Source organism: Hyalella azteca, unplaced genomic scaffold (assembly GCF_000764305.2).
Source record: "Hyalella azteca isolate HAZT.00-mixed unplaced genomic scaffold, Hazt_2.0.2 contig6341, whole genome shotgun sequence".
Taxonomy (NCBI): Eukaryota; Metazoa; Arthropoda; class Malacostraca; order Amphipoda; family Hyalellidae; genus Hyalella; species Hyalella azteca.
In genome coordinates, this window is record NW_025936504.1 from 383,869 (window position 1) to 402,306 (window position 18,438).

General features: G+C 41.8%; 1 protein-coding gene across 3 annotated transcripts; it reads right to left on the reverse strand.

Annotated features, from left to right (window-relative positions):
* Window positions 1-809: 809 nt before the first annotated feature.
* On the reverse strand, window positions 810-14,163 carry LOC108668499 (NFX1-type zinc finger-containing protein 1-like). 3 transcript variants are annotated; one of them, XM_018155732.2, is made up of 11 exons: window positions 13,897-14,163; window positions 13,418-13,680; window positions 10,478-10,625; window positions 9,766-9,864; window positions 7,350-9,031; window positions 6,205-6,288; window positions 4,741-4,843; window positions 4,360-4,528; window positions 2,906-3,052; window positions 1,705-2,400; window positions 810-1,666 (listed from the first exon to the last, which is right to left on the reverse strand). In XM_018155732.2, the coding sequence occupies exons 2-11, from the start codon at window positions 13,497-13,499 to the stop codon at window positions 1,484-1,486; spliced, it is 3,393 nt and encodes a 1,130-aa protein (XP_018011221.1). In that variant the 5' UTR covers window positions 13,500-13,680; window positions 13,897-14,163; the 3' UTR covers window positions 810-1,483. The 3 variants fall into 3 exon arrangements, with proteins under 3 accessions (XP_018011221.1, XP_018011219.1, XP_018011220.1); XM_018155730.2 differs by lacking the exon at window positions 13,897-14,163 and having other exon boundaries at window positions 10,478-13,486; XM_018155731.2 differs by lacking the exon at window positions 13,897-14,163 and having other exon boundaries at window positions 810-1,637; window positions 1,700-2,400; window positions 10,478-13,486.
* Between the last annotated feature and the right edge of the window lie 4,275 nt (window positions 14,164-18,438).

The following is an 18,438-nucleotide window of genomic DNA, read 5'->3' on the forward strand; positions in this document are numbered from 1 at the left end:
CAGTACAGAATAAACCCCTGCGTTTGGTACTTTATTTCATTCGAGCTGACACAAGAGGGTTTGTCCCGGTTTGCAATAAACACTGGGAAAATTTTCAGCACTCCGTGGGAATTCCGGGACAATAGAGACGAGACGACCCGGTTAAAATATGAGTTATAATATTTTCCGGAAATTTCATCTTTTATAACGAGACATTGTGAGTCCTACTAGTTAATCCTCACTACGCCGTTAGAATAGTAAATTGTTTCAGACAATATCTGATCAACTGTTTGTCTGTTCATAACGTTTCAGGTATATTGATATGCAAAATGACATCGCTATTGCCTATCTAGCACATGTGAAGGGCAAGAGTGAAATTGAAAACATAATTGTTAGAAATGCGAAGCGGGAGGAATTATTAGATTTCTAAGTCACTTCGTTTTCTGTTTGAAAGAAAAAAATTCAATCAACTGACTAGCGCACAAGTCCCTCAGTTCTGAACGGATCTGATGAAATTTTATAACATACATATCTAATTAATCGCCAGACTTCGACGCAAATTTGTGAATCGAATTCTGGAATACGTGCCGAAGTCTGGAAGGAATCGACGCAAATTTGTGCGTTGCTTTGTTATAACCATAGTTTAAATCGATTTAAACTACGATCTGTAATAATCATAATATATATAATATAACATAATGGTTTCAGCGTTTATTACGCCGAAGGCCTGTCGTCGATTTTTAGCTGCATCGCAGAACATCCACAGGTTGTTGTGGGCTCGAACTCGCAACTCACCGATTCAAATTTTCTTTGCTTGATCGCCCGGCCTCCTTGCCGATTCTGACCAGAAACTGGCGCACGGAGCTGGGATCGAACCCGCATCTCTCTGCTCCAAACTTGGAACTCTGAACTTTAACCACTGGGCCTGATTACCATGCTAGTTGCCTAGTGTACAAGGGTACTACTGCCTGCCTTCAGGGATTAATAGCAAGTAGCGTCTAGTAGCTACCCTACTTCCAGCTAGCAAATTTTTACGCGATATCAGTCAGGGAAAACTATACTTGTTTTTTAACAATATATGGAGTAGAATAAAATGACCGAGAGGTCAAACAAGCAAGTTCAGAGAGCGTACGGTTGTACGGTCCCCTTTGGTTGGAACTAATTTCTCTCATATGAGGTAGGTTACAGGTGGTGATGGCATTGCTTTGCTTGGGTGAGTTAACTTTGTTTTCCTTAACCGCGCGTTCGGAAAGTTCAATTTTGTGCTCGTATAGGAAGAAATATCTTATTTTGTCTAGAATATTTAAGAAATGTCTCGTCTCGAGTCATATAATATTTTACGTCTCGTATTTTTCAGAATTACCAGGACACGTCTGGTCCCAGTTCATACGTTTATTCCGGGACAAATTTTACACTTTCTCCCGTTATTTTTTTACCGTTAATTTCTCGTCTCGTCCCGGTCGTCATAGTTCATTTCGAGAAAATTATTCGGAAACGCAGGAGTCTAGAACAGAGTGCACTTGAATTTCTGTTTGCGGGAACACGGCGACTGACACTGCTGCACGCGCTTCACATGGCCGGTTGCACGAATGTCAGCATTCCGGGTCGCACGAATGTCAGCATTCCGGGTCGCACGAAAGTCAGCATTCCGGGTCGCATGAATGTCAGCTTTCCGGGTCGCAAGAATGTCAGCACTCCGGGTCGCATGAATGTCAGAGCAAGAATGTCAGCATTCCGAGGCGCACAACGCAAATTGTCATCATTCCAGGTCGCACAAATACAAATGTCATCATCCCAGGTCGCACGAATGTCAGCATTTGGGGTCGCAAGAATGTCAGCATTCCGGGTCGCAAGAATGTCAGCATTCCGAGGCGCAAGAATGTCAGCATTCCGAGGCGCAAGAATGTCAGCATTCCGAGGCGCAAGAATGTCAGCATTCCCGGTCGTACGAATGTCAGCATTCCCGGTCGTACGAATGTCAGCATTCCGGGTCGCAAGAATGTCAGCATTCCAGGTCGCACAAATACAAATGTCAGCATTCCAGGGCCGAGTGCAGCCGCATTCTGGACTCATGGTCCAGAAGTCTTCACCAGTCTTGACAGCAACCTTGCGATCAGGATGGCTCTGGCATTTGAGGACGAGCGCATCACCAAGGCCATCGATTTTCTTCAAGGCTTCTTCAATTTTCCTCCAAAGAGCAGAGCTCCGGCAAAGTTGCTGCATGTTGCCAATGATGAAGAGTCCGAGTTTGGCACGCGACAGAGCGACGCACACACGGTTCGCGATCTTTAAGAAGCCAATGTTGCCCGAGTCGTTGCTGCGAACCATGGACAACAGAATGATGTCGTTCTCCTCGCCTTGGTAGTTGTCAACAGTGGAGACGCACATATTGTCGCAGGTAGGGCTGTAGTTCCTTTGCTCCTGTGTAAAAGTAGGCAAAATTAGTAGGAAGGCTCAGAGAAGTTGTGTGGAAATAGAGGAAATACACTCCTAAAAATCTAGCAATGCTTCTACCGAATCGTTTTCCCGAGTCCATATAATTGCCTCTCTTATTATGAGGCAATTATATGGACTCTCTTAATTATGAGGCAAACCGATTATAACAGATGCCCATTATACAGGTATTAATTTCACTCCTGTTAACTGGTGAAAACGTATTGTTACACCAAAAGCATAGAAGAGAAATATGTCACTTTCCCAAGATCTGAGTATGTTATTCAAAATTCATAAGTAAAAAAATTAAAAGTACAAATTATCGAAGATGGAATTTAAAGAGAGTTATTCTATTAAATCTCATACAGGGGAGTTTGGCTAATTTCATATTGAATGTAAGTTTAGGGTAGGAATAAGGCCCTTCATTCTTTATCCAGCAGGAAGAACTGGCCGGAGTAGGGCGTGAGGACATCAGGGTCGTAGCCTCACTTACTTTACGCAGCAGGAAGAACTGGCCGGAGTAGGGCGTGAGGACAGTGATCTGCTCAGGGTCGTAGCCTTGCCGGACGAGGTAACGAGCCAGGCCCATTATGAACGCAGCTTCGTGAACGTTGCTGTGACTGTTATTATCATCACCTTCCTGTGGACGGATATTGAACTGTTATCATTTTTTTAGGACACGATTGTTTATCTGCTGCAATCTCCAGTTTTCTAGGGTCAATCTACCACCAGTGAGACCACGAAATCTACCCTATGATACGTAATTAATCAACAACGAGACCACCGCACGCGATCAAACATTTCAGGACGCATGTGGTCTATACAAATTTTCATTATTGCATTTTCGAAACGTCGCAATCCATTGAAATGTCATTTGGTAACCTGCATTTTGATCTCCCGGCGACAGCAAGAAATTTTGTTCGACTCATTGAAAAAATAAATAAGAACATTATTAAAAATATATATATAGGTATATATAAGTATTTAAGACAAGGGTAAGCTTTTTATTAACAATTTTCTTATTGCTTTATCAATAAGCCGAAATTTCTTGCTGGTGGCGGAAGTCTCAAGATCATCGATGAACTCAACAGGCTCCGTGACGCCTTTGACATTAATGTCAAACCATGGAACTTTACGCAGCAAAGGCCCCAGCAAACGAGCAAGAGTTCTCCAGCAATCTGGTGTAATCTTTGAATTTTGCTTCAAAGAAGGTTGAGGACTTCTTCATTATTTGGACTACATAAGAGTAATTGGAGTAACTGCTGCAACCATGAGCAGCCGTTTATCCTGCCACGTGAGACAAGCTCGTAACCAGACCAGGTCTCAAAGTATTACAATCGAGCAACTTCATCTCAATATTCGCGATGAATTCAACAGGCTCCGTGACACTCCTAACAACGCCAAACTAAACGAGACCGTCACTCACACTGGGCTGGAGGAACCCAACAGCATCGTCTTCCAGGAGTGGCCCGACATCATCCGACCGACGATAGCTGAAGCCCTCGTCTCTACGGAATGGACTCCAGCTATCCAACTCATAACTACCGGATTTTCTAAGCTTTGAGATCGTTTCACAATTATTTTCACGGCTCCAAATTTTCGTGTTGTATCATTTACATATATCATGTTCTTATTTCCAGCAAAATTTCTGAATTCAATGCTTTCTATATAACTCGAAAATTAATGTTGTTGCGTTCTAAATGTCGTTAATAAATTAAAATTACTTCTTAATACCTACATTTTGATCAGCCAACGTCATTTGAATAATTATTCGACCCTAAAAATTTCAATCCATCAATTCTGTGGTCATTAACCGCCATAGTTAAAACAAGCTAATTCTGCCTTCTAATACTAATCTATTTATAAATAATCCCAACGAATTAATTAGGATTGAATTTTGGAATCCAATTGAGGTCTTAAACTCTACACTAAGATTGTGCTACGAACTTCTTGCTCCTTCTCGAGGTGAGACACGAAGAAGACGCTCCTCTCGACACCCCGGATGTGATCTCGGCCTTGCACTGATGGATGATCCTCGAGTTCCGGGTAGATGGCAGGGACCAGGAGAGATGAAATCTCAGGACGCATGCGGTGCTGATACTGCAGGGTATCGTACCTTATGTAACAAATTCTAATTAGGTCACAGTTACTCACAATCAATCTATAGATTGAATTGATTGATACAGCCAAATGAACCAACAGTTCAGTTTGTAATACTGTCATAGAAGAAAATTGCCTTACAGTATCATATAAATTGCATTTCATCCCAGAAAATTGCCAGGATTTCTTGAAAGAAACAGAAATATTCATAATAAAGCTAGCACGCACGCGACTCCGTTGTTGATCATCCGCTCGAAGAGCGACGTGTCGAGCCCGTAGTCCGTGGCGAGCTGGTGAACTGCAGGGCTTGGCTTCAGCTGCTGATGGTCACCTGCACAGTTCTATAAGAAATTATGTATTGAATTGAGCGAGACCTTGTAGAATAAGTTTAGTTTTAAGTTGATTTCTAGATAGCTAGGAACCATTAAAAACAAGAGGATTTTGGAGGCGTGAGCGATTGGTGATACCTAAGTGTTCTGGACTGTTGATTTCTTTATCAACTTTCGAGTGCAATATCATCCTATCTCTTACTAATTAACTTGAATTAATGCATGACATGGGCCCTTTTGGCATTTAATGCATGCAACGTTACCTCTTTGGTTTGGCCCAACAATTTAAAGTCGTCTTTGACGCATTANATTGAGACTAGCCACCGGCTGCCTCAAAATGGCCCCGATCTCCCACCTTCACCAGGAGACTGGCGTCCTCCCATTAGCCGCGCATCTGGACCTGGCTTGTGCCCAGTTCCTCGCCAGCGCCCTCCAGCCCTCTCATACCTCATTCCGTAGCGTTTCTGCCCCCCGGGTGACCGCCCCATGAAAGCCTCCATCCAGTCGAGGTTCGGTCATCTGGTCACACCTTTCTTGGATAATGGCATGATGCCCATGGGTGCCTACGGAGAGACCAAGCGGGCCCTCCGCAGGGAGATCGCCTCCCGCGTTACGGCGACTGACGCCATAAACGCCGTACTCGCAGCCCCGCCACCGCCGATTGCATCAGTGGAGACCTCACTCCCTCGCCCCTACCGCTCAGCGCTATCCCAGCTCCGCTCGGGATACTGCAGCTCCCTGGCGTCCTATTCCGCCAGGATCGGACGCTCCCCTAGCTCCGCTTGCCCGGAGTGCGGGGATCCCCTCCAGTCGGTCCAGCATCTCTTCGTCTGCCCCACCTTCCCCACGTCTCTCAGCGTCTCCTCACTGTGGGACAACCCCGCGGAGGCAGCGGCTTTCCTGGCCACCCTCCCTGCCTTCGCCCATCTCCCCCCTCTTCCGGTGCCAGCCCCCCGCCCACCACCAGAGCCTCCCCCCCGGCGAGCGTGATGGTCGCAACAAACAACAACAACAGTTCTTCATTGCAGCCTAAAATTTTTCAAGTACCGTAATCAAAATTTGAGAATTGAAAAAATAGAGAAATGTGGGATGCATCAGTGTATTTCGTGAGCGAGGAATAATGAGAAATGCCTAGCGGTTCTTTTAAGCATCAAAATATCCTTCCTGCAAGTACAATTCTGTTTATCAGAGAAAGAGAGAGGACACAAATGCTGGTACTATTCAACATGCCGAACTATTGGACTCCCAACTTATACACTTGTTTAAGCAGCTACCGCTTCCAAGCTCTGTGGACAAATGGCCGAAATAATCAAACTTGAATTTAAATAAACAATTCAGCCAAAATAATTCTTCATAATCTCACCGATCATTATGAGATGCTCGCAGTTGGCGTTGAGAGATGCCACGACATGGGCCTCTAATATCTCGGCAGCCTCTTCAATGATCACTGAAATGAACACAAAATATACATCGCAGTTATTATCACTATTCACTAGCGTGGTCGAAACAGAATAAGCATATCAAATCTCTGGGACGAAGTGATATTAAATTGGTACAGAATATAGAACTAATAAGGATGTAATCCAGTATACGGTACAGCAAAACGTCGAAATTGAATTCCTGCTCAACACATAGAAGATAGAACACTCATTCTATAGCAAAGCGAGCTTTTAATCTGCAGATCTATTTCCATGTTGTCTACAGTTAACAAAATAGTACCCTACATTTAGTACCCACAGTTCCTAGACGACGTTCTTTTATTAATGTTGATATTGATCAATGTCCAATCCGACTAATATCAAGATTTTTAGCCACTCGAATTGAGTCATTTTTTTTAATTAAGGTGCAACGTAGTCAATCTTTTTATCCCCACGAGATTTTCTCGTTCGACGCTTAACTAAAGTGAATTTGACCCTGCTCATGGACCATCAGGCCTGACCCCCCAAAAAACATATGACAGGCCTGACCCCCTAAAAAACATATGACTTAACTCAAAGTAATACCGGACATTAGACCAAGATGCTTCATTTGAAGAAGTAATGAGTCTCATGCAAGGCACTCTAACCTAATTTCATCCCCTTACTTTAGAGTGTCCATCAATATATCTCAATAGAAATATTCCCTTGACACTGCGACGACAATAGTAACGCAGACGCTGCCTATGTAACTCCTTACATTGAATGGTACTCAAAGCAAGACTTTATCATAATGCAGAATATCATGATTATGCGATCGCAAGTGCCAAAGTCTTTGCTACGGGAGGTATAGATAAAGCAAAAATATAGCACCTCATATCAGAACATTGCATCTATGGCGTTACTTGAGAAAACATAAAAATTTCGGTAACAAGGGACAGCTGTTTCTCAAGTAGAACATTTATCTTGGCTGAACGTAACACGATTTAAATCAGTTACATTAAAGTTATTATAATTTCGGTCAGAGCTTGAAGATAAACCATAATATTAGGCGAAGACAAAATTATTAAAATATTCATAGTTTGAGACTCGCCTATCCTGGGCTTGAGTTCCTGGATGAAGTCCTGGAACTGCGCAGCTCCCGTGGTGGTGAGGCCCACAACGTCCGCCTGACGCGCCACGTACAGATACTCGGAGTTCTTCACCTCATACGTCCTTTCCCTGAGCCTCTGTATGTTCTCCTCGTGAGTGCGGATGAACTCGTGAGTACGGATGAACTCAAAAGTAGGCATGGTCTCGCGCATTGGCAGCTGAGCTTCTAGTTGCAGCTGAGCTTCTATCTTTTTCAGCTGAGCATATTGACTACTAAACTCAGTTTCGGCGTCATTTAATCTTTTCCGTATTTCATAGCTAGCCTTGCGGAGGGTTGAAGGAAGTTGCCGTTGTTTTTTCAAGGAACTAACAAACTGGTTGATTTGGTATCTCTTGATTATTTCACTATTGCTTCTGCTTCCGATTCGGACTACTCTTCGAGTGAATTTGAGCATGCCTTCCAAAAACTGATCCAACGCATGGTTTTTCTGGCAAATGACGAGAATGGGCGATGTCACGTCTACATCAACTGTTTCTACCAACCTGTCTTCTTGATGCCAAGGAAGAGGTCGAATTTCGTTTTCCTTCCTAGACCATGCCTGCGAATTGTGGAGCAGAACTTGAGCGATTTTCAGACCTAAATAAGTTTTGCCAGTTCCTGGTGGGCCTTGAATCACAACCAGCCGCTTTGTGAGCGCCGAGTGCAGTGCTTGACGTTGGGGTGGGTCGAGACCCAAGACGGAGCATGTCGGCCACTTTTCTATCTCAGCGTTCCTTATGGGAATGGACTGAAGATCTCGGCAATTATTAGGTGGTTCTGTGGTATCACACATTGGAAAAATGTTGCAAGCTTCGGCACGAGCTTTCATGTAATTGGTTTGCAAAACCACACGCAGATCGTAATGCACATTGGCTCTGTTTAGCACATACTGAGGAGGTTGAACAGCTTTCTTAGCGAAGACAATGTGCTCGACAAGCGGGAAGGTATTTTTGTCCTTGGATTGAAGAGCTCTCAGGACGTGATTGTACGGGGTGAAGAAAGTCCTTGACTCAACAGCTGTGTACTCAAGACTGGCGTCCAGTTTAGACACTGAAAGCAGCTTTATGCCAACTAGTCCCTTCTTCAGTTTGTCAGGGTCATGGCTTGCAACAGTTGCCCGAAAATAAGAGGTAAAATTATCCGCACTGAAGCACATGATGTTGCCAAACAGCAGTTGCTTTGAGGATTCATCTTTAAAATTCTTTGGCAAATTTAGCTTCACTAAATGCACAAGATGACCATTCACAACTTCGGCGTCCTGAAATTTTACTTTCAGATACACACGGACATCTTTTACGTCTTTTGAACCACATTTTACTTGGCCAATGCCATTACGCAGAGGGCGAATAAAGTCTTCACGCAGAAGCCTAAAATGCACATCGAGGTAATGGTGCACTCCTCTGTAGGCCCCCTTTGTAATGTTTCTCCTTATGAAAGGAGCCTTAACCTGCAGTAGTTCATTGTCAGTAGGTTCAATAGGGATGTCGCGATAGTCGTCATCAGGTTCCAAGTCGTCGAGGTCTGCAAGTGTTGCAACAGTTGTTCCAACAGGGAAATTTCTCTTTGAGTTATGGGCTGTATTATATTGTTTTCCTTTACCACGTTTGACGTTGTTTTGTCTCTCACGTTTGCGAGGGTGCCCTCTGAAAAGCGCAGTCAATGAAACATGGTTGTGAATTAGGAAGTTTAAATTCATTTTAGCAAGTCAGATTTGAGTGATTGTGAAACATACAAAAAGTGCTTTAATGACAGACATCTGATTAGGAAAAAATATCAAAGTTTTTATTAATTAAGGTTATTATTAATTGGCAATGAGGCTCAGGATTTGAATGGTAATCCAGTAACTTGCGTCAAAATTGAAAACGATCTAGATACTAATTATTCATGTATATATATAAACCTTGTCAGAATGCACACACTGCAAATAAAATTTATAGTTATCAAAATGTCACACAAGCTGAAATTACATATAAATAAACTATTTATTTTACATGAAGAAATAATAAATGAACTCACCAATTTAAAACACAAATTGATTCTAAAAATATAATTTAAATTACTGTAAATTTAACGGAGTCAAGTAGGTACCGTATATACAGTATATAATAGATATGTACCAGATAATATAGTATTTCAAGTGAACATGGATTAAAAAACAGTGGAGCTATGAACAATAACACCAACATATACTTGATGCTTGTTCTATTATGAACACAATAAAGGAGACAACTTTTCGAAATTTTTGGCACCTCTCTCTAAATTCATGTTGGTTCCAGTTGCCTCTTCTCCAAGTTTAGCTTCTACACGGACCAATCTGACAGCATTAGGACATAAAGCCATTAGACAGATCAACCCGCTTTCTCTAGAAACACCTTACCTTTTGTTTTGATGACTGCTAGGCGCACCATAGTCATTGTAGTTTTGCACATTTCTGTGGTTCCATTGGCTGTGTCCATGATATCCAAAACGCCCACGACTGTAATTGGTGCATTATAGTTGAAAATACTAAGCAATGCACAGCATTAGTTTACAACAAGCAGGTATTAGCACAAAATAGATTGATTGGTGTAGCTACACAACAATCAATATTTGATGCACAGACAATGATATAAAATAGATGGCCACAAGAATACCTATTTCATCAAAGGCTTTAGGATGGCTAATATCACCTGGGACTCGAAATTGGTTGCTCTGGTACTAACCAATTAAGTCTGTAATCAAAATGTATCACATACAGTGAAACCTTTAAAAAAGATTAGGTACCTATAACACACAAAAATTACAGTATTTCTGAATGAATTGCAAATCAACCAGAACCAATATTGAAGAACAAAAGTGAGCTAAAAAAAACTATACACTCATTTCATGAGATAGATGAGATATGTAGATCAGTGACAAGAGGAAGATTACTGCTGAAAAATATGGGGTCTGAGATATAAAACATAGCTTCTGAGTCAATTTGGCTATTTTAATGCAAATAGCATGACACTTGAATGAGATTACTTGTCCATGATTCAGATTCATAAAATAGGAAGAAAAATATTCCAATCAAGACAATCACACCCAAATAATATTTCCTAGTTAGCAACCCATGATTTGGTCCTCTTGCTGCAGTGTTGATGGATCCCTGACGAGTTTTAGATCTTGCCCCTTGTTGAGGAGCTGTACGGCTGCTTCTGCCATGATCTCTCTGTCTTGCCTCTGCAGCATCTTGTCTGCTACTGACCAATCCATCTTCTAATTTGAGTAAAAAGAAACATAATACACCAGCAAAGATGGGACCAGCAATCATAATATCAGAATCAGAGTCATAATCAGTGGGAACAACAGGACAAGATGGAATACTCTGGAAACATGGATGTTCACGAAGGTATGCAGGTGGCTCATGGAAAGCCTTGACTTGTCGGTAGTGGACCGACTTCTGCAAGACAGAACCATCTTCTGCCTGCTTCTCAACCACGTATGTCACACCATTGTCATGAACTTTCGCCAGACGATAAGGGCCCGAAAACCTGGGTTTCAACTTGTTCACTGTGAGATTGCCTGGTTGCTGTACTTTTAGCATCACTCGTTGATCAACAACAAAAGGTTCAAAACGAGGGTGACCTGGTTTCCAGATATCCCTGGTATCATTGGTAACAAGAGGTCTGGATTTCACGTCATGTGCTTTAGATAACAAATACTCAGCTGGTGACAACCTAGTTCACAATGCAGTGTGTTATTATACACCATTACAGCATGAGGGAGATGTAAATCCCACTGCTTACCATCTGGAACCAGCCCTCTCAGCATTTCAGCTATGGTCCGATTTGCACGTTCAATTCCGCCATTTGAAGCAGGGCAATATGGCGTTGAGTACGTGTGTTTCACAGAAAACTTCACAAGAACATCATTGAAACTAGCACAACGAAACTCGGGACCGTTGTCTGAGAGGAGTCTGACAGGACAACGTGGAAGAACAGGTAAGACATTAAACTCCAACGCATGTGCAACAGTGAGACCCTTCTTATCCTTCAATGGAACCGCAACCAACCATTTCGAATTCTGATCAACAACCATCAACACAGACACAAAACCTCTAGACGACCGTGGAAACTCGATCAAATCGACAGAAACCAAATCAAAGGGACAAGAAGTGCTCAACTTGAGCATTGGAGGTGCAACTGTTTGGTGCGAAATCTTGAACATCTGACATCTGAGACAGGATGAGCACACATCACGTGCAACTCTCTCAACATCTGGATGCCATACCTACTTGAGCAGCCAAGATCTGCACAAGTTTATGTCGACCAATATGTGCCATGTGTTCATGAACAGTGTAAGCAATTTCAACCAAAAAGTGAACCGTGATAACTGGAACTGATCTTTCACCAACTGTGCACCACAACAGATCGTTCAAGAACACTAAGCGGGAGAAAAACCGGCTGAACCTCTGCAACATTGGCTCTTGCCAATGCCTTGGATCCTCCTTCATAACAACCTTCTCAGCAAGAGTCTGCAAGGTCAAATCACCTGCCTGCAATGCTGCTATGTCAGTTTCAGCAACGATCAAGGGTTGTAACTTAGGGTCAGCAACAGAAGAGTCATGTATCTCATGTGCAAAACACAGCTGAACCGGAGCAGAGTATGCTTCTTGAGGCCGGAAAGGACAGAAAAAGGCTTCATCTTCTAGCTTAAATGACATAGTTCGGTTTGCAAAGTCCAGCTTCACACCATATGACCGAATAAAGTTTGCTCCCAACACAACACAAAACGGCAGCCTATCACAAGCTATCACCGCAAACGGAAAAGGCTCAGTAAACTCATGATCAAGTATCTTGAATCTTAGCAAGACAACACCCTTTACACCTGTGATATCTTCTCCAACTCCACTCAAAGTCAGACCTGACGTGTCAGAGTCTGAATCAAGTTTCATTTCATCTGGTAATGAGCGTAAAACATCTTCCCGAATCACAGAAACCTGAGCTCCTGTATCAACCAATGCACAAAGATGGACAGAACCGAATTACACCACAACTGTTGAACACCACGAATTACCGGGTACCACAATTACAAGACGAATCAACCCACTGAGCACCCACAACCACTTCAGGACTCTCTTCCAACTCATCAACATGGTCCAATAAACAATCTGCGGGAGATGACAAAGCCGGTAATGGAGCAGAGGTGATACCCAAATACTGCCTGGTTTCCTCAACAGGATTATAATGCACCCCAGCCAACCACTGCAAGTGCACTCTACCACCAACATCTGCCAGAGGAGCGCCATGGAAGCGCATGTATTATTGGCTTCTCCATTCCACAATGGACCCAAACTTGCAAACTATACAGTCCACAAAACGCCAAAAGAGCTTCCTTGCACAAGAGTTGACCAGGACTCTTCATGACCATAAGTTCACCCACACCAGGATCAGCAATACCTTCAACACCATCATCATCTGGACGCACCACAGCATGACCCAACACAGAACGAGATTCCTCTGCCATCCTGACACAACACACGCAAAAAAATATAATTACCAGAAAAATACAAAGATTACAAGAAAAGAAAATGGGTCTGGGCACCAAAATGTTGGGGGTCAGCCCCTCTAAAGGTCAACGGTCCGGCCGGTATAGTACCAGCACGTGAAGCCAAGCAAAATAAACTCAGGGAAACAAACGGAGGAAGAACCAGGCAAAAATATATTAAATAGAATCAGTGGTACATGACGGTGAAATATGATGGTTAGTAGGTTAGTGAAGATGGGACAGCCCAGGGCTATGAGTGATGGGGTGAACCTAGCATGAGAACATAAATAACCAGCAGCCCAAACTGGTTGAACAGGAAAGAATAAACAAGGATAACTAGCAAATGATCAAAACTGGGCCAGGATAATGAGTGAACTAAATCTAATCAAAAATACACAAGAGAAGATTGCAGTCTTGAAAATTGGTCTTGAGTTTAAGCTTGGCTTTATCAATCCTCAGGCCAGGGTCTGGGAATATCAGTGAGCAGAGTCCATAGGAAAACAAGAACGCAGTGATCTTACCGGTGGTAAGTAGTGGAGGGAACAGAATGGGCTTGCCGCAGTGGTTACAGCAGGAGTAAGCAGACTGAACGTGGCTGGGCATAAACGAGTCCCCAACACTGACTCCAAACTTGGATTGTATATGGCACCCGAGTGGCCCAAGACTCTGCTGACATGCAGTTCTGATGCTCGTCCAGAAGCGGCAACACTCGCCCAAAGATTTGTCCCAGACTGGACTAGAACGCGCTCCAAACTAGCCAAGAATATGCTCCACGTTGGCCGCTCTGCAAAAGTGCAGGAACAACAACACATAAAACCTATCCAACAAAACACTTGAAACACATACATACACTTGAAACGCATAAATACACATTAGCTACCTACTACTAAATTCTAGAACAATTTAAAGGGATGATTGATATTTACAAACATTTACTGATAACATTCAATAATTAAAATTTAGGACTGAGATGTGTGGCGAGAGTATTCCCTTTACTCACCTATTTAAGAGCCATGATATTCATATCAGGTCAGTGATGAGTCAGCATGGCAGTAAATGACCAGGAAGCAGGTTTGTTTATAGCAGGTTAATCAGCACGAAATAGCAGCAGATCAGTATTGCACTGCTTCACTCAACTAGTCAGACTGTCAATGAATGTGATTTTACACTAATCTGAATTTATCTGGCTGTCGCTCAAGTAATCACACACTGGGACAATAGAAAGAGAGGATTAATACAAGACACTGGTAACAATTACTAAATAGTTTATATACCAGCATGTGGCCCCTAACACCATAGTTTTTTTTATACGCATTTTTCTCATTTTCCCCCTCCCCCCTTCACCCCCATATATAAGACGAACCATACACAAATTTAAAAAAAAGATGTTTGAGTCAATAGGTATAGTCTTTACGAATCAAATAGCATATGTCTCATTGCTGTAGCTTGAAAACTGTAGGAGGAGATAGGTTTGCCGTGAGAGCAATAGGAGGTTTTCACCATGCCCAAAAAACTGCTGTGTGGCACGTAAAATGACGTAAAAGTCGTAACGTAGCCTAGATACCGTAACTAAGCCTCAAACCAAGTCAGGGAAGCATAGAGCAACTGGCTGCACACCTCTCACCTCGCTGTCATGATGGGCACTGACTGCTTTGGCAGCAGCAGGCGGTATTTGTAGTTCTGCTCTCGAAATTCGAATTACGCCCATAGGAATTAGTGAAGGCCGCCCAATACCGCCCCCCGTTCCACGGCGCGTCGTGTACGTAAAAATCACAAAATGCAGGTAGAAAGATGGTTCTGGTACCATTCAATGCGTCAGAAAGTAAGCTTTAAGATGAGTATAAGCACCGGATAATGCCATAATTGGCTGCTTTCAGTCAGACCATAGTGGCAAACCAGTGATTTTTTAGAATCAGTTCATTTTTAATTTTCTCATTTACCCAAGATTTAAGCCATTAAAGCCAATATCTTATGTATGATGATGCTGTTATCCATGATACTTTTCTGGTCTACTTATAGGACTTGAAATTGAACTTGAAGGAGAGTCTAAAAAACTCTCTGTTTTGCCACTATTCATCAGAAGTTCCTTTTTAGTGTGTCCAGCCTTCGAATTAATCCCATAGACTTTACTGAAGGGCCCTCAAAACCGCCTCCCTTCAGGGAGCTGTCACAAAATCATTTTTCGACGTAGAGAGATGAATCAGATGATTCTGGTACCGTTTGATGCGTCAGAAAGTAGGCTAAGCTTTAAGATGAGCACAAAAACCGGAAAACGCCAAAATTGAAAATTAAGGGGTAGCCGGTCCCCTTAAACGCATAAAAATATAAAAATCACACAAATAAAAAAATCCTGATTTTTTTTTCTTTAACTCAAATGATTTAATCACATGATTTAATAAGTTTGCTTTGATCTTTGCCAACCCTAGTTTCAGGCTTGGTAATTTTAGAAAAAAATTTGTCTCAATACGTAGCCTACTTGCATTTGCTTTAGCCCTGTCCCTGTAGCCCCTGTCGGCTGTCAATGTCATAACACCTGTTGTGGAACTTGTTTTTCTTGGTATTTTTATGAGTAGGCTAAGTAGGTAACATGGAGTCATGGACTTTCACTTTGTAGGGTAAACGAGGTATATTCCGTCACATTAAGGACGCAATGAGAAATGAAAAACTATAAAAAAATAACTGTATGCGTTACTCAAGTTCTGTTTGCTTTATGTGACTCTCAAAACACCGCACTATGCGTCAGCAACAACGAAACGTCACAAAATGTTGCCATATTTATTTAAAAGCCTTTAGAATGCAAACCTACCAAATCCCTATATTCCGTCACTGTGTGTGGCTATATCCGGCACGTGGTGAGGCGTATTCCATCCGCACTTCAAATTCTACTGATACGTAATGCCTTCATCCACGTGTTCGAATTCCGTTCGCTGTGTGAGCTGTATTCCATACTCAGGATGATGTATGTTTTCGGTGAATTTTCCTGCGCATTTTCACTTTTTTAAGCTATTGCTGTGCACAGTTGGCACAATGTAATGAAAATTGATTCTCTTGGCGCATGTGTTCGCGCAATCCCGGCCATCAATTCTACGTCGCGCTGCCGCATACGAGCAGTTTGTGGAGGAACAGACGTAATACTCACATTAATCAGTACAGTATGCCTTTAATTATCTTTCAATAATATATGATTTTTCTTGATACGGAAATTTGGTGAATGAGAAATCTAGAACTTTATTTTAGAAGAAATTTTCTCCAAAGTCATATGGCAACACTGAACACCATCTGTTTACATTTCGTATGTTTAATAGCCACAGTTTACGACATAGTGACAAACCAGAGATTTTTTAGAATCAATTCATTTTTAATTTCCTTATTTACTCAAGACTTAAACCAATTTCTTATGTAAGATAATGCTGGTATCCATGATACTTTACTGGTCTACTTATAGGACTCAAAAATTAACTTGAGGGAGAGTCTAAAAAACTCTCTGCTTTGCCACTATGGTTTACGATTACCGTACGTTCCGTATCCGGCAAGCGGAAGAGTCAGAATTAACCCGGACATGTCTTACATTTTATTATTGTCAGTTTGACTCGCGTAGTCAATATACTCACATATATTGTTGACTAAAATAGTAGAACTATTTTAGCTTTCTAAAGTACGGCGCACGGCGCATTTTTTTACCAGCATTGTACGGCGCATTTTTTTTACCAGCATTGTACGGAGCACCGCGCAAGTCGTTAAAATGACAAAAAAAAATTCCCGCGCACCTGGCACATCTTCCTGACCATGGGCTGTATTGGAATACAACATGGCTTTGAAGTTTGAATTAGAACACTAATGAATATTGAACACTACTTAATTACGCTTTTAATTAACAACTAGGTATTAAGCTTTTAATTAAGCAAATTTTAATTTTTGTACATACACAGCTTGGAACGATCTGTGTGTGTCCAATTCAAGTTGTGACGGAATTAGTTTTCATGTGTCTAAATCCATTTCTCAACTTAATCATCTATTAATTTATTTACCACTTGAAATCAGCGAATAAAAGTATACTTAAAAACTTAACTGCAAACCAGGGCTTTTTTAACACGTTCCCCACGTATCCAGATTTCCCCAGTATTCCCTTATTGCGGAAGGCTTTCAGTGGTTGCTGCTTCAGTTAGGTGCCATTGGCCATGACAAAAGAAGGTGTGTGCAGCTCTATGGCATCATAGCTTTGCATAGCTGCACTAAAAATGTTGGGACACATGTGGTACATTACGCAAGCAAATAATAACCACATGTTGTTCTTGCGTATTGTACCACCGGTGTACCAAGTATTTATTGAGCCATATATGTACCATAATAGAATAGAATGGAATAGAACGGAATAGAAGTGAACAGAAGGGAATAGAAGGGAACAGAAGGAAATAGAAGGGAATAGAATGGAAGGGAATAGAAGGGAAGGGGATAGAATGGAATAGAAGGGAATAGAACTGAATAGAAGGGAATAGAAGGGAACAGAAGGGAACATAACCCTTATCTTCCCTTATCTTCCCTTATAAAGGGAATAAAAGGGAATAGAAGGGAATATTAGGGAATAGATGTGAATAGATGGGAACAGAAGGGAACAGAAGGGAATTATTTGTTAGAATTTGTACAGTTACTTATCGTTTGTTCAAGGAGATTTACGAATAAAATTTTTGTCCATTGATTTGTTTTACTTAATAATCCACTTTTTGAGTGAAGATTAACATTATAAAAGAGAAAGTTTAAGTGCGAAATTTCGAGTTACATGCGTTTTTTCAAAACGGCGTATAATACTGCGTTTGGTACACCGGTGTCCCAATACGCAGCAGTGGAATATCACTGTTGGTACACATATGGCCCAATACGCAGGGAACGTGTTAAGAATCAATTCATTTTTAATTTCCTCATTCACTTAAGATTTAAACCAATTTCTTAAGTATGATAATCCTGGTATCCAGGATACTTTACTGGTCTACTTATAAGACTCAAAAATGAACTTGAGGGAGAGTCTAAAAAACTCTCTGCTTTGCCACTATCTTCGGGTATATTTATTAATTTAGATGTTGGCACCAGCATAGACCTGATCACAGAGTGCAAGGAGGTGGCACTATGTTCACAGACATATTTAAAAGTCTCAAACCATAATATTTTTCCTATACAAACAGTTATTCACTATTTGGTAGAGCAAGGTCAACTGTCAAATTTGACACATTTTTTGATGATCTCACTGGGTATAGCATGCATTGTCTCTCTTTGGATCTCAATATTTTCCCGCTAGTCTCTAGAGTCTAGATGGCCAAGACGGTATCGGTAAGACTCACTAAGACCTACCTAGTGTTTTGGCAGTAGTTTGACGCGCAAATGTATGAAGTCACCATTTCAACCATCAACAAACGCATACGCATGGAACTAAAACAAAGCTCAATATAGAGGAAAAACTAGAGAGGTGACGGAATTACCCACGATGTCGGAATATTCCACGTTTACCCTAGCATTTTAAAGTGTAGGTAGGGTAGGAAGTGAGTAAAGT

What these genes read in the sequence shown, in the direction of transcription:
- LOC108668499 (XM_018155730.2), bottom strand. Translation starts at nt 10,953, where the DNA reads ATGCTAAAAGTACAGCAACCAGGCAATCTCACAGTGAACAAGTTGAAA. An exon ending in GCAAGAGGACCAAATCATGG is followed by an intron (nt 9,865 to 10,477) that starts GTTGCTAACTAG and finishes CACCAATTACAG; the next exon opens with TCGTGGGCGTTTTGGATATC. An exon ending in CGAGCATCTCATAATGATCG is followed by an intron (nt 4,844 to 6,204) that starts GTGAGATTATGA and finishes AGAACTGTGCAG; the next exon opens with GTGACCATCAGCAGCTGAAG.